The 12,236-nt window shown below is 43.2% G+C and overlaps 1 protein-coding gene and 1 non-coding gene across 3 annotated transcripts in view; both read right to left on the bottom strand.

Moving 5' to 3' along the window:
* Hpse2 (heparanase 2 (inactive)) overlaps positions 1–12,236 on the bottom strand; it is a 436,035-nt gene that overhangs the window by 21,620 nt on the left and 402,179 nt on the right. For both annotated transcript variants that reach the window (XM_048338506.1, XM_048338507.1), the window contains 2 exons: positions 10,358–10,503; positions 602–748 (listed from right to left, as the gene is read on the bottom strand). In XM_048338506.1, the coding sequence (XP_048194463.1) occupies positions 602–748; positions 10,358–10,503 (293 nt within the window). The remainder of the gene's footprint in view (positions 1–601; positions 749–10,357; positions 10,504–12,236) is intronic.
* LOC125347414 lies at positions 6,190–6,291 on the bottom strand. Its single transcript, XR_007210199.1, has one exon. It is a non-coding gene; the product is annotated as a U6 spliceosomal RNA (small nuclear RNA).

Here is a 12,236-nt window from a genome sequence, read left to right as displayed (position 1 = left end):
TGCCCAAATTGGCTTTGAACTGGGATCCTCAGATGTCAGCCTCCTGAGTAGGATTATAGACATGAGTGACCAGTACTTGGCTTCAGAATTGACTCTTGATCTCTGAATTTTTGATCCTTTCTTCCAGTGCTTCCTCCTCTAAAGCTCATGAAGTGTGTAGGTGATGAGGAATAAATAAGAGTCACAACAACATGACAGAAGGTGGCAGCTGGTGGGGACAAGGGGATCAACTGCCATGTCTCACGGACAAGGGCACAGTTGGCATTTAGCAGGCCAGGCCCCAAGGTTTCTAAATAGCTTGTAATGTGATAATCCAACATAATGAAGAGCCATCTTGCTCAAGTTCCAAGAGTCCTCTCTCCTTGAGAAAGATTTTGCCTATTGATTGGCCTTACAGTTGAGGAATCTAAACCTGGGGATCGAGAGGGGCTTGGCCAGGGTTCCAGCAGGAGTCTGAAGTACCCTCACTCCACACCACTCCGTCCTACTTCACCCCACTCGTGGGGTGAATTAGTAGCTAGCCGCCGTGAGCAACTCCAGTTACCTCCTTGCTCAGCTCCTTGCTCACTTGCTTCTAAGCTAGGTCTAGGCTAGCACTTACTTGGACTTCAGGCCCTCCTGTCCATAGGGCTGCAGCAGATACTGGTGCACGAGCTTGTCCCTGAGCGTCCCAGCCAGTTTGATTTTCTTTCTTGATCGATGCAAGTTGATAATAAAAAGTGTAATGGAACCACGCACATAGTTATGGCTGAGATGAAGAGAGAGAAAGGAAACAATGGAAAGAAAATGGTCAGTTAGATGCTCCTAAATAATTTATAGGCTGCCTAAAACAGGACCACCCCAGAAAAAAAAAATACTTGTTTTATGGATGTTGGCCACAATAGGCCTTCAGAACAGGAAGGTTTCGTTATAGTGGTTTCCTGAAAAGAAGAAACTCCCTTCCCGCCAATTTCTTTAGTTTTTGTTTAAAATTTATTATACTGATTTTTCAGCAAATATAATACATATCGTTTTCTAAGTATGGAAGTAAAACATAATGATTGCCAAAGGAAAAAAACCCACCAAAAATTGAAAAATTTACGAGAAACCCAAAGAAAGAAAATTTCCCATACTCATAGCATCTTGAGATACGATCACATTTTGGAAAACATCCACTAGTTATTAGTTATTAACTTAATAAACATGTATTCAGTACTTTGACACATACTAATATATCACTCAGTTTTTATATAATTGGGATCAAACTATTCACACAGCTTTTTTCCATTAATGAGCATCTTAAACATATCTTCATATTGTTATACATTCTCTGACTTCAAGAGGAAGGCTGAATTTTTCAGTTGTGGAAGTATAGCATTTGTGTAGCTAATCCTCAACTTGTGCAGAATCATGTTGTTTTACCTTTTTTTTTTTTTGCCATTGTCGATTGTTATGAAAGGTCTCATTGTACATAAACACTTTTTTCACTTTATGGTTTTTACATTTTTTGCCAGCCCTGGGACTTGAACTCAGGGCCTGAGCACTGTCCATGGCTTCTTTTTGCTCAAGGCTTAGCACTCTGCCAACTTGAGCCACAGCGCCACTTCTGCATTTCTATATATGTGGTGCTGAGGAATCAAACCTAGGGCTTCATGTATACAAGACAAGCACTCTTGTCACTAGGCTATATTCCCAGCCTACATTCTTTTCTTGAGGCAGGATATCACTATACAGCCAAGGTTGACCTTGAACTTGTGATCCTCTGTCTAAGCCCCCTCAGATTTCAGGCGGGTATCACTATGCCCATTTTACATGATTATTATTATTATTATTTTATTTATTATATATATATATTTTTTTTGGCCAGTCCTGGGCCTTGGACTCAGGGCCTGAGCAGTGTCCCTGGCTTCTTCTTGCTCAAGGCTAGCACTCTGCCACTTGAGCCACAGCGCCACTTCTGGCCGTTTTCTGTATATGTGGTGCTGGGGAATCGAACCCAGGGCCTCATGTATACAAGGCAAGCACTCTTGCCACTACGCCATATCCCCAGCCCCATGATGATTATTTTTGATGAATAAAGACCTAGAAGTTGGAGCCGTTATGTCAAGGGGAATGTAAATTGTATGATGCCTTACCCCTCTCTGTGAGAAGATCTGACATCCCTGCTCTGATGAACCCCAAAATGGTCCCATGATTTTCCTTATCCAATGAAATGTGGGCGGGAATGTTAAGACCTCTGGGGAGAAGCTTTAGGAATCACCCCATGCTTTGCCATGTTTCATTTCCCTCTGCTAGGAGACTGATGATTTATTTTCTGTTGTTTGTTATTGCCTCTCCCCCCCTCCTCCAGAGACAAGCCTCAAACTTGAAGTCTTCCTGCCTTAGCTTCTCCCCGGTATATAACACCACACGTGGTCTGACAATGTTTTTGGTGGGGGCTATGCTATTGAGTGCTGAAATAAAAAAATGATGCAGAGTAGAGCTTCAGCTGAGTCCAGTTAGACAAGTAGTGTGCATGAGAAATAAGTTCTTTTTTTTTTTAGATGCTATGGAATTTGAGCAATTCTTTGTTATCATGGTGTAATTATCCTGGCATAAACATTTTAAAATATTAATATTAACTCTCTAGAAAGTTTCTAGCCACTTGCCTCCACCAGCCTTGTATGATTACACTCATAGCCTTGTACCTTCAAGAATATCAGGTACTAATCTTTTAAAATACTCTATCAACCTCAGAAGTAAATACGGGATATGAATGTCATATTCATTTATGTGCTTTTTTTCAATTCACATTAGGATACAGCATTTTTCATTTGCCCACCTCGTTTCATTGACTCTTTTGTAAAAAAACTATTCCTATCCTTTGCCTAGTTTTAATTGATTTATAAAAACTATTTATTTATGAAAGACAGCAATCCTTTGCATGCACGTATTACAAAATATCCCCATTTCCTTTGGCTATTTTCAGTTTGATGGCAGTGTATTCTGATGCAGATCAGTTTTTGGAGCCACATTTATTTATCAGGTTTTTTTCTTTTTGATTCCTGCTTTGGCTGTGTTACCTCAAAGCATAACATGCATTACCATTTTGGAACCATTTAAAAGCAGCACAGGATGTTCCAGAACCCTGGGAGAACTATATGCCTACATGCAAGAACTTTTGCAGTGTGTCTCCACAAAACTATAATGATTTCCTTCACTCTGTAGGAAAGACTTTGTTTCTAAAGGGTCCCTGAGGGCCCCATCTGGATGAGTTAATGAGAGGAAACAGAAAAAAATGACCCAGCCCAACCTTCAAAGGAGAGATTCGGAGAAAGTCCAAGTCAACTTTGCCCAGAGGAAAACATCACTCCTTGCAGACAGTACTCCTTGAACCCTGAGTCACTCAACCCTGCTTCTAAAGGTGCTAATTAAGAGTTGAACAGCCATGGGATTTTAAAAGAGAAGCACAATTTCCAGAGCTCTTCCCGAAAGAGATTCCCGTTCAGTTGGCCAATGTGATGGGTTCGAACTAGTTTTGTAGCGCCACCCATGAAGAAGGGACTCCCACCCTACTGGTTGTGGGTCAGATGGTTCTTCTCCTGTCTGCGGGAGGTTTCCTTATTGTGTTCAAAGCTTTTGGACATCTGCGTTTCTGTTCTGATAAAGGATTAATGGACTCCCCTATGCTGCCCCTTTGGGTCCCCTGCAGCATATGAATTTTCTTTTGTAGCCAAATGAGGCAGAAGAGGATAGCAATGGATTCGAGAAGATTTGTGTCACCAGAGCTCTGAAGAAAGATGCTGGTGGCCTGTGTTGGTGCCGATCATCATTGCAGTAAAGCACCAAGTAGACTCCATGGGTGGGCCTTCAGCCTAGCTTGGCTCTCTGTGCAATGGAGAAGGACATCATTATATATGGGTACTCTCAGCTTCCATATGTGAACTAAATAGGCATAGCAGGTGCCCATTTTGCCAAACTGCAGTAATCTGTTGGAGATGACCATATCACACATTTTCAAAGGCCAGTTGTGGAGGAGAAAGAGAGAGAGAGTGAGAGAGAGAGAGAGACAGAGACAGAGACAGAACAGAGACAGAGACAGAGACAGACAGACAGACAGAAAGACAGGGACAGAAAGAGACAGACAGAGAGAGAGAGAGAGAGAGAGAGCGCCATGTGCTTGCATTTATGAGTTTCTTCCTCCTCCACAGAACTGGGGCAGAATGAGTCTGTGGAGACTCGGGAGAGAAGGGTGGGATGTTGGGAAGTATTAGGTGGGAGAGAGACCTGAAGTCACCGCATTGCTATGGGGAAAGCCAGCCTTCCAAGCTGTTTGGCAGTAGTCTGATTTCCATTGACTCAATTCTCCTTGGGGGAGACAAACCAGGACAGCCCTGGGGACCAGGGCTTACAGCCTCTCCGGGAACTCACGGAGCCTCCTCAGGTACAAATTGGCACTGAAGGCTGCGTTCACCATTCCCCCTGCCCTGCTTGGCAGATGGGTAAGGACATGAAGCAGAGGCCTTTGGCTGGGAAGACACATTCTTGGCTGGGGTTCTCAGCATCAACCTGAGCGTACTGTGTGGAGCATCCAGATTCCAGAAGAATGTCGATTCTCTGTCCACAGAAAAGTACTCTTGGAGGAATATCTATTCCCTTAGAAAATGGTTTTTGAAGACTGGGTCAGCCACTTTTGACTCTTGGTGGGGTCAAGTCCTTGTGGCTTTTGGTTATCTTCCTGAAGGCCCCTCGGTGGAATGAAGCTGTCCTGCTGTCTTCATCTATGTCTCCTTCGTGGTGAGACTTTCTCACCAGCTGCCAATCCATGTATCTGGAGTTCATCTTTTCTAGCTGTTCTTTTCCTGCTTGACATCTTCTCTCTGTTGTCATGGGAGGAGGAAGTGAGTCAGAGCAAAGAGGCTGGAATGGGAATACCCTAACTGTGAGAGGTGGGAGATAGATATGCAAGGTGCATCTTGAGTTCCAGAGAGAAAACAGTCATGTTTTAGAAACATCTCCTCCAGTGGAACCAGGAGTCTGGGAAAAGAGAGGGAGGATGGTATGGTGCAGTTCATGACCAATTCCAGTGAAAGTCAAAGTGCTTGAAATTCAGTTGGTCCATTGTCTCCATAATCGAATTCAAAGGGTTGGAGTTTGGTAAAAGTCAGGCTCTGTTTTGCCAAATGTGTTTTTCCCCCCCCTCCCTCTTAATTTCAAAGCCCCTGTGTATTTTAAGGGAAATTTAATCCACATGTTTCTGATTCATTTACACTTAACTCATCAAAATATTGTTTTGTAAGAGCCATTTGATGTCCAAGAAGCCTCAGGAACCATTTTTATGAGCCTTAAAAAAATAACTTCTCCTGAAAAACAGGAAGTCATGTTTTGCCAATAATAAATGAACTTGAACCCTACATAGCTCCATTTTGTTTCAACACAAACCAGGTTCCTACTGGTTCTGAATGTGGCAAAAGACTTCAGCTCCACCCTGGTGTTATACATTATCTCAGCATCAAAGTTCAGTTTATTGCTCTCTGGACTAGATAGGTGAGAACTCTTAAGTCTTCCACCATCATAACTGGTTAGCTCCAGAACAGAAAGCAGAGAAGTACCTGCTGCTCCTGGTCTGAGGACCTAACACTTTCCCTTAAACTAATCGCCAGAACCTAGGCTCTTCTAGGTTGGAAATGACCCACAATAAAAAGGCTACTATGAGAGACTGTGAAGTGATTTTTCAGGGAGACTTGTTCGAACACAGTGATCTGTGTTTGATAGAAAACCAGGCTAAATGACCTGTAAGAATTCTCTCCAAATGAACAAAAATTGTTTGCATCATTCATGTTATTTGCACATAGGTGTGATATAGAATCTTGGGAATTCAAGAAGATGATGTAATATAAAAACAGATATCTGGCAAGCAGCTTGTTACATAGCACGTGTTCAATACATACTGGGTGCAGGAGCTGATGTTCATTTTTGATTTTGATTTTTGTGCTAGTACTGGGGCTTGAACTCAGAGCCTCTGTGATCTTGCAGTCTTTTTTACTCAAGGATGTCACTCTACCACCTGAGCCATGCCTCCACTTCTGGCATTTGCTGGTTATTTAGAGATAAGAGTCTCATGGACATTCTGCATGAGCTGGCTTCAAACCACAATCCTCAGATCACTGCTTCCAGAGTAGCTAGGATTATAGTCATGAGCCACCAGTGTCTAGATGTTCCTTTGTTTTTGAATATGGAAAATGGTTCAAGAATGTACATATCACCCTGTGCAGGGGCTGTGTTGATCTTCTCTGTGTCAACCCAATTTTAGTATCCGTACTTCCTAAATAAGCAAAGGCATTGATGTTTTCTTTTTCTTTTTCTTTTGGCCAGTCCTGGTCCTTGGACTCAGGGCCTGAGCACTGTCCCTGGCTTCTTTTTGCTCAAGGCTAGCACTCTGCCACTTGAGCCACAGCTGTATATGTGGTGCTAGGGAATTGAACCCAGGGCCTCATGTATACGAGGCAAGCTCTCTTGCCACTAGGCCATATCCCCAGCTGATGTTTTCTTTCCTTCCTTCCTTCTTTCCTTCTTTCCTTCTTTCCTTCCTTCCTTCCTCCCTTCCTTCCTTCCTTCCTTCCTTCCTTCCTTCCTTCCTTCCTTCCTTCCTTCCTTCCTTCCTTCCTTCCTTCCTTCCTTCTTCCTTCCTTCCTTCCTTTCTCTCTCTCTCTCTCCCTCCCTCCCTCCCTCCCTCCCTCCCTCCCTCCCTCCCTCCCTCCCTCCCTCCCTCCCTCCCTTCCTTCCTTTCTTCCTTCCTTCCTTTCTTCCTTCCTTTCTTCCTTTCTTTCTTTGTGTGTTAGGGCTTGAACTTGGGTCCTGGACACAGTCCCTGAGTATTTTGGTGCTCCAGGTTAGTGCTCTCCCACTTTGAACTACAGCTCCATTTCTGGCTTTTTGGGACTTAGAGATCAGGGTCTCATGGAGTTTCCTGTTTAGGCTGGCTTGAACTATGATCTTCAGATCCTCCTGAGTAGCTAGGATTACAGGTGTGAGGTCACACCAGCCCCTGGCAACTGGAGTCGATATTTTAATGGTTACTTTCTTTGACTCGTTTTATACTTTCTCACCAGTCTCTGTTTTGATCTAAGACATTTATTTTCAAACTACTGGCCAGGTCCAATTGGTATGACCCTGATATTCCTACATGGAGATGATTCTGTGACTTGGCCTCTTTGGCCATCAATAACTTAAATAAATCAGCAGCGCTTCCTTATGGCTGCGGTGGGAGATGATATGAGGCACAGACATGGGCACAGGGCGGAGGCAGATGCTTCTGTCTTTTCACCCACCTATCAGGGCACCTGAGCCCCGCCGCAGGAAGGAGACTGGCAATCTTGGGATGCTGCGTGTATCCATTGCGGGCTTTCTTTACAGATCTAATGAGAACCATTTTTCTTGTTAGGTTCATGTGTGACATGGATTATGAAAATCTTTCTTTCCTTTGAATGGAGAAGAGAGTTTGAAACAAGGAACCCTAGAGAGGTTCTGCAGATTCTGAGAGAGAGAGAGAGAGAGAGAGAGAGAGAGAGAGAGAGAGAGAGAGAGAGAGCAGGAGAGAGCTGCTGATGTGAAGAGGGGGCTCAAACCCTGATGATGTTAGTGACCTGCTTTGTTACTGGAATAAGGGAAGGATGACAGGCAGGGAGTACAGTCCTTCAGCTTCTCCATTTCCAAGCAATTCATAGGAATGTGAGATCCACAGTCAAGAGGCATTTGGGGTGAGTCCATAAAAGGGAGAGTCGCTCAAGGTGAAATTTTAGCAAAGAGTTATTTTAGTAAACTAGGGTAACGCAGGGAGGGATAAGAAATGAGGAGAGAACAACATGCTGTTTCCCATGCAGGAAGTGGGGCTGAGGAAGACTCAGCAGGGTGTTTCTTGCTTGGGAATCTTTATACTTTCTGAGCTGGACGACTACATGTAGTCATGTCCCAGAACTGTTTTGCTAGGTTTCCAAGCATTGAGCTGATAGCGTTTGGGGTGGGCTTATTACCCAAAACATGACTAAGATGGTTCTAATGACTGGACACACAGGGATGTGGTTTATGCAGGCTTAAAGGACAGTGTAATAGGTATGTATTTCAAGATTTTGTTTGCCAGACTTGACCAGTTTTCTGTTTACCTATTCCCATGGTTTTGCAGCTTCGCATCTCTAAGGAGGCAGACTTGCCCTTGGCTCTGTGTCTTCTTTAACGTCCATTGATTTCTTTTCTGTATTTAGGGTGGGGGTGGAATGGGATGGGATGAGGGGTTGACACCGGGGTTTGAACTCAGGGCCCCAAGCTCTTCCTTGGCTTTTTCCACTCAAGGCTGGCCCTCTACCACTTGAGTCACACTCCACTTCTTAAGATCTATTGATCCCTTAACTGGTAAAAGGAAGTGATGGGAGGATTGCTTGCTGATTTTTCAGGTTTAATTTTGTTTTGTTTTCCTTCCTGAGTTTGGACCTTTTAACGCTTTCTATCTTCAATCTTCTCTACCTACCCTGCTTTAGTTTAAGATCTCATGATAGTGGATGGTAGAATGCCTATTCCCTCGTGTCTGGTGGATGGAACCAAGAGAGAATAACTATAAGCCAGCGGGACATCTTTATGCCCAACTTCTGCTTTCACTCAGTCATTCATCTCTCAAATGTTTACAGACTATCTCCATGGCAGTCATTCTACTAGACCTAAAAAATGAGTGAGACAATGGCTTTCTCAGAATATTAGTGAGGACTTCCCATGACAATGTCAAAGAACCTCACAACCAGCACTGGGATGAGTCCTCTGGGGAGGACTCTCAAATTCTGCTCAGCATGTACAGCAATGAATATTTTTCTCCTGTGTCTCCAGACTGTAGTAGAAAGCTCACAGACATTGTGTTCCAACCCTGAGAGAAGGTGCCAACAGCAATTTTTCTCTTTAGAAGCTGAGGTCCACCTTTTGGGTGGATGCCTCAGGGCAGAGACAAGGAAGACAATGTTGCCTTGTGTGGTGCTCAGATAATAATCAAACCATAAAACAGTCACTGTCTGTCAGGGAAGGGATTGAGCTTCCTGCTGAGCAAAAAGGATGTTGAAAGCCTCTGGCCTCTACCCAAGCCAGCCTCCCCTCCCCTACAATAGGCACTTGTATCTACAGGCAAGACAACTGGCCCATGGCCCCCCTCTGCTCAGAGGGAGTCTTTGAAAAATCTTATCATGTAGAATGAACCAGCTTGGCTCCGGTCTTATCCAGGACAGAGAAAGGAGCATTTGGTGTAATCTGAGCATGGCAGCATTTTTGTGTTTCTTCTCCTCCTGATCAGCTCTGATAGATGGGGGTCGGGGGGCTGGCATCCTCCCTGTTTCCCGCCCCCCCCCCCCAGGTTTTCTCTTGCAGTAAGAGAAAAAATTTTCTAAGGCAACTTCCGTCCTGAATAGGAAGTGATGTAAGAAAAAGTATCTAGTGGGGCCAGGTAGGTTTTGTGTTGTACCCAGTTTTAAAAATTTTCCCTGGTAGACTTGGTGGTTGTTTTTTAATCTGCCAAACTTCATTTACTAATAATTCATTTTTGGGGGTTGTTGCTCCTGATGTTGTTAAAGACAATTCTAATGACAAACAGTGCTTCAGGTCAAAAAGAGAAAGGTGAATAGTGGATTGTCTGTTTTCTTCCCAGCCTATACTTCCTTTGGCCTCCTCACACTTAAAGTAGCAAGGATGTTTGAAAACCTGACAATGGCTCTTCAGCTGGCGTGACTGATCATCCTTGGACTTTCTTAGTGAGGGGCCAATGGTTTGAGTGCAACAGCCCAGGACTAGAGCTCTCAGGGTGTAGCTGTAGCATGCATCTTTGAAATGGAGTTAGTTCCTCAAGCTTTGCTTGTGCCTCCTGGGTGAGACTTGGCCTGTTGTCTTGGCTCAGGCACAAGCCAACAAAACCAAAAAAGAAAAAAAAAATCCTTGCAGGCATTACGTCAACTGGCACAGAGAAAATGCCCAATAAAAATTTGTTGGATGAGTAAGTAAATGAACAAATAGCCTGTCCTTTAAGAACCATTTTACAAATGAATCCTGAGAAGGGAGAAAAAAAAGTTATTTATCAGAACCTGAGGAGAGAGTGGTGATTCCACAGGCTGCTTTCAGAGCTCGGAGTGTGGCTCAAGCCATAGAGCACTGCCTAACAAGTACAAAGCCCTGAGTTCAAACTCCAGTATGGCCAAAACAACAACAACAACAACAACAACAACAACAACAACAACAACAACAAAAGGAGGGGCAGTTTTCAAGGGAGGTTATTAAATAGAGGTTAAGGCATGAAGGAATTGTAAGGGGTGTGGAATTCCAAGTGGGGCGCCCATCAGGGTGGCCTTGCGGTTCCTTCTTGATGAAGACTTACTTGTGGTGGTTTGTGCAGTGGGCATAAATCCTCAGTTTGTCTCGGATGACTCGACCCGGCCGCGGCTTCCGCTGGAGTCCAGCCACATGTACTGCCAGGACCTTGGGGCCAATCAGGCGCTTGTAGAGGAGAGAGAGCCAGTAGTCCTGGGGAGAAGACAGAGGTAGAGTCAGGAAGGGAACGTCACTCAGGTGTTCCAACAAAGCGTGACAAAGACCTAGGCCAGAAACCACGTTAGGCCCTGAACAGCATGTTCCCCCCAGTGGAGGGCTCCCTCAGGGTGGACGATAAGGAAGTGGGCACTGTCTCACGTGGCCTTTTCCACTAACCCGCTGGGGGAGGGGCAAGTAGTGGGGAGCCAGAGCAGCACAGAAATAAATCACAGTTTCACACAAATGAAACTTTCAGATTCATGTTTCCTATCACTTTGTTACCTTTACTTCCATGCTGGATCATTGTTTCTGTTTAAGTTAAGAATGGGAGGTTTCTAGTCCTCAGGCTTGTCCAAACAAGACAATCTCTGAATATGGTCACTGGAACTAATAAATAGAGAGAGGGAGACAAAAGACCTCCCAGGATTCTCAGGTGTGATCAGAGAGCCAGAAAGGCAAACACTGGGGTGCTAATTCTTGGTCATCCCCCATATTGTACAGTTGAAAAGAATAATTCAAATTGCAAAAGAATATATTTTAGCAATTCTATGTTCCATTTGCATTTGATTAATAAATATTCAACATTCAATAAATATTCAACCCAATCTGAGCTTACAAAAGCTTAGGGACCAATTTCTGTTGTATTTGCTATTATGGCATTCTGGTTTTGTATTTGATACAAATGTAAAAATTTCCATGTGCATTTCTGTCGTGTAAGCTCTTACCATCAACTGTAGGTTAATGAATTTGGTGTTTGTAGCGCACCATGTAGAAAATTTCTTGTTTTCCCATACCCTACCTCTAATTCTGGAATCTAGTGAAATACTATCTACTGGCCTACTCTTCATGCTAAAGATATCAACTACATCTCTGCTTTCAGCTCTCAGGGCAAGCATACCTCCTGATGATCTTTGGTTCTTTTCTTGTATGATCATTTAGAACATCAGCTGCCTAAAACTATATAGTGATTTGTGTAAATTATAACAAAATCCCAAAGCCTCTTTGCCACACACATAGCTCCAGATTTCCCCTGAATACTCAACTGCTTATTCAAATTAATTTTAAGTTATCAAAAATAGCTATTAAATATAGTCTAATATTTAAAATGTAATATGTTTAATCAATGCTAATCATCTATGTCACTGGAAAAATGTTTTCGTTTGATTTGCTCTTATTTGGTTATTGTCTCTGTATTGTATTGTTTTTTTAATTTGCTATTGTAAAAGTGATGTACAAAGAAGTTACAGTTACATAAGCCAGATAAAGACTACATTTCTTTTTGAACAATGCCACTCCTTCTCTCACTCTCTTCCAGCTTTTCCCTCCCATCCCCGCCTACAAGTTGTAGAATGTTCAGTGAGTACCATTGCTACATTTGTTCACCCTTTGTCCCTCCATTTCTGTGTTTCTCCTTACACTCCCCCAAACAGATAAACGAACAAACAAAACAAAAGGAAAAGAAAAAAATGACACAACAAAGTAAAAAAAACCCAAACTCTATCACACTCCAATGGGGCTTATGCCTCATTGATTTATAATTTTTTATCTTTTCTCTTTTTAGATGTACTGGGGTTTGAACTCAGTGCCTTGCGTTTGCTAGGCAGGCAACCAGCCACTTGAGGAACATAACCAGTCCAACATGCCTTTTAAAAAGTAACAAAAGTTTCAAATATTTGATAACCTTAATGGTTAAGTTGGCTCTTATTGCCCTGGCATGGTATAATCCT

The sequence above is a fragment of the Perognathus longimembris genome, chromosome 2 (assembly GCF_023159225.1).
Source record: "Perognathus longimembris pacificus isolate PPM17 chromosome 2, ASM2315922v1, whole genome shotgun sequence".
NCBI lineage: Eukaryota > Metazoa > Chordata > Mammalia > Rodentia > Heteromyidae > Perognathus > Perognathus longimembris.
The sequence above is the reverse complement of the archived record's forward strand: the minus strand, read 5'-3'. Positions and strand labels throughout refer to the sequence as shown.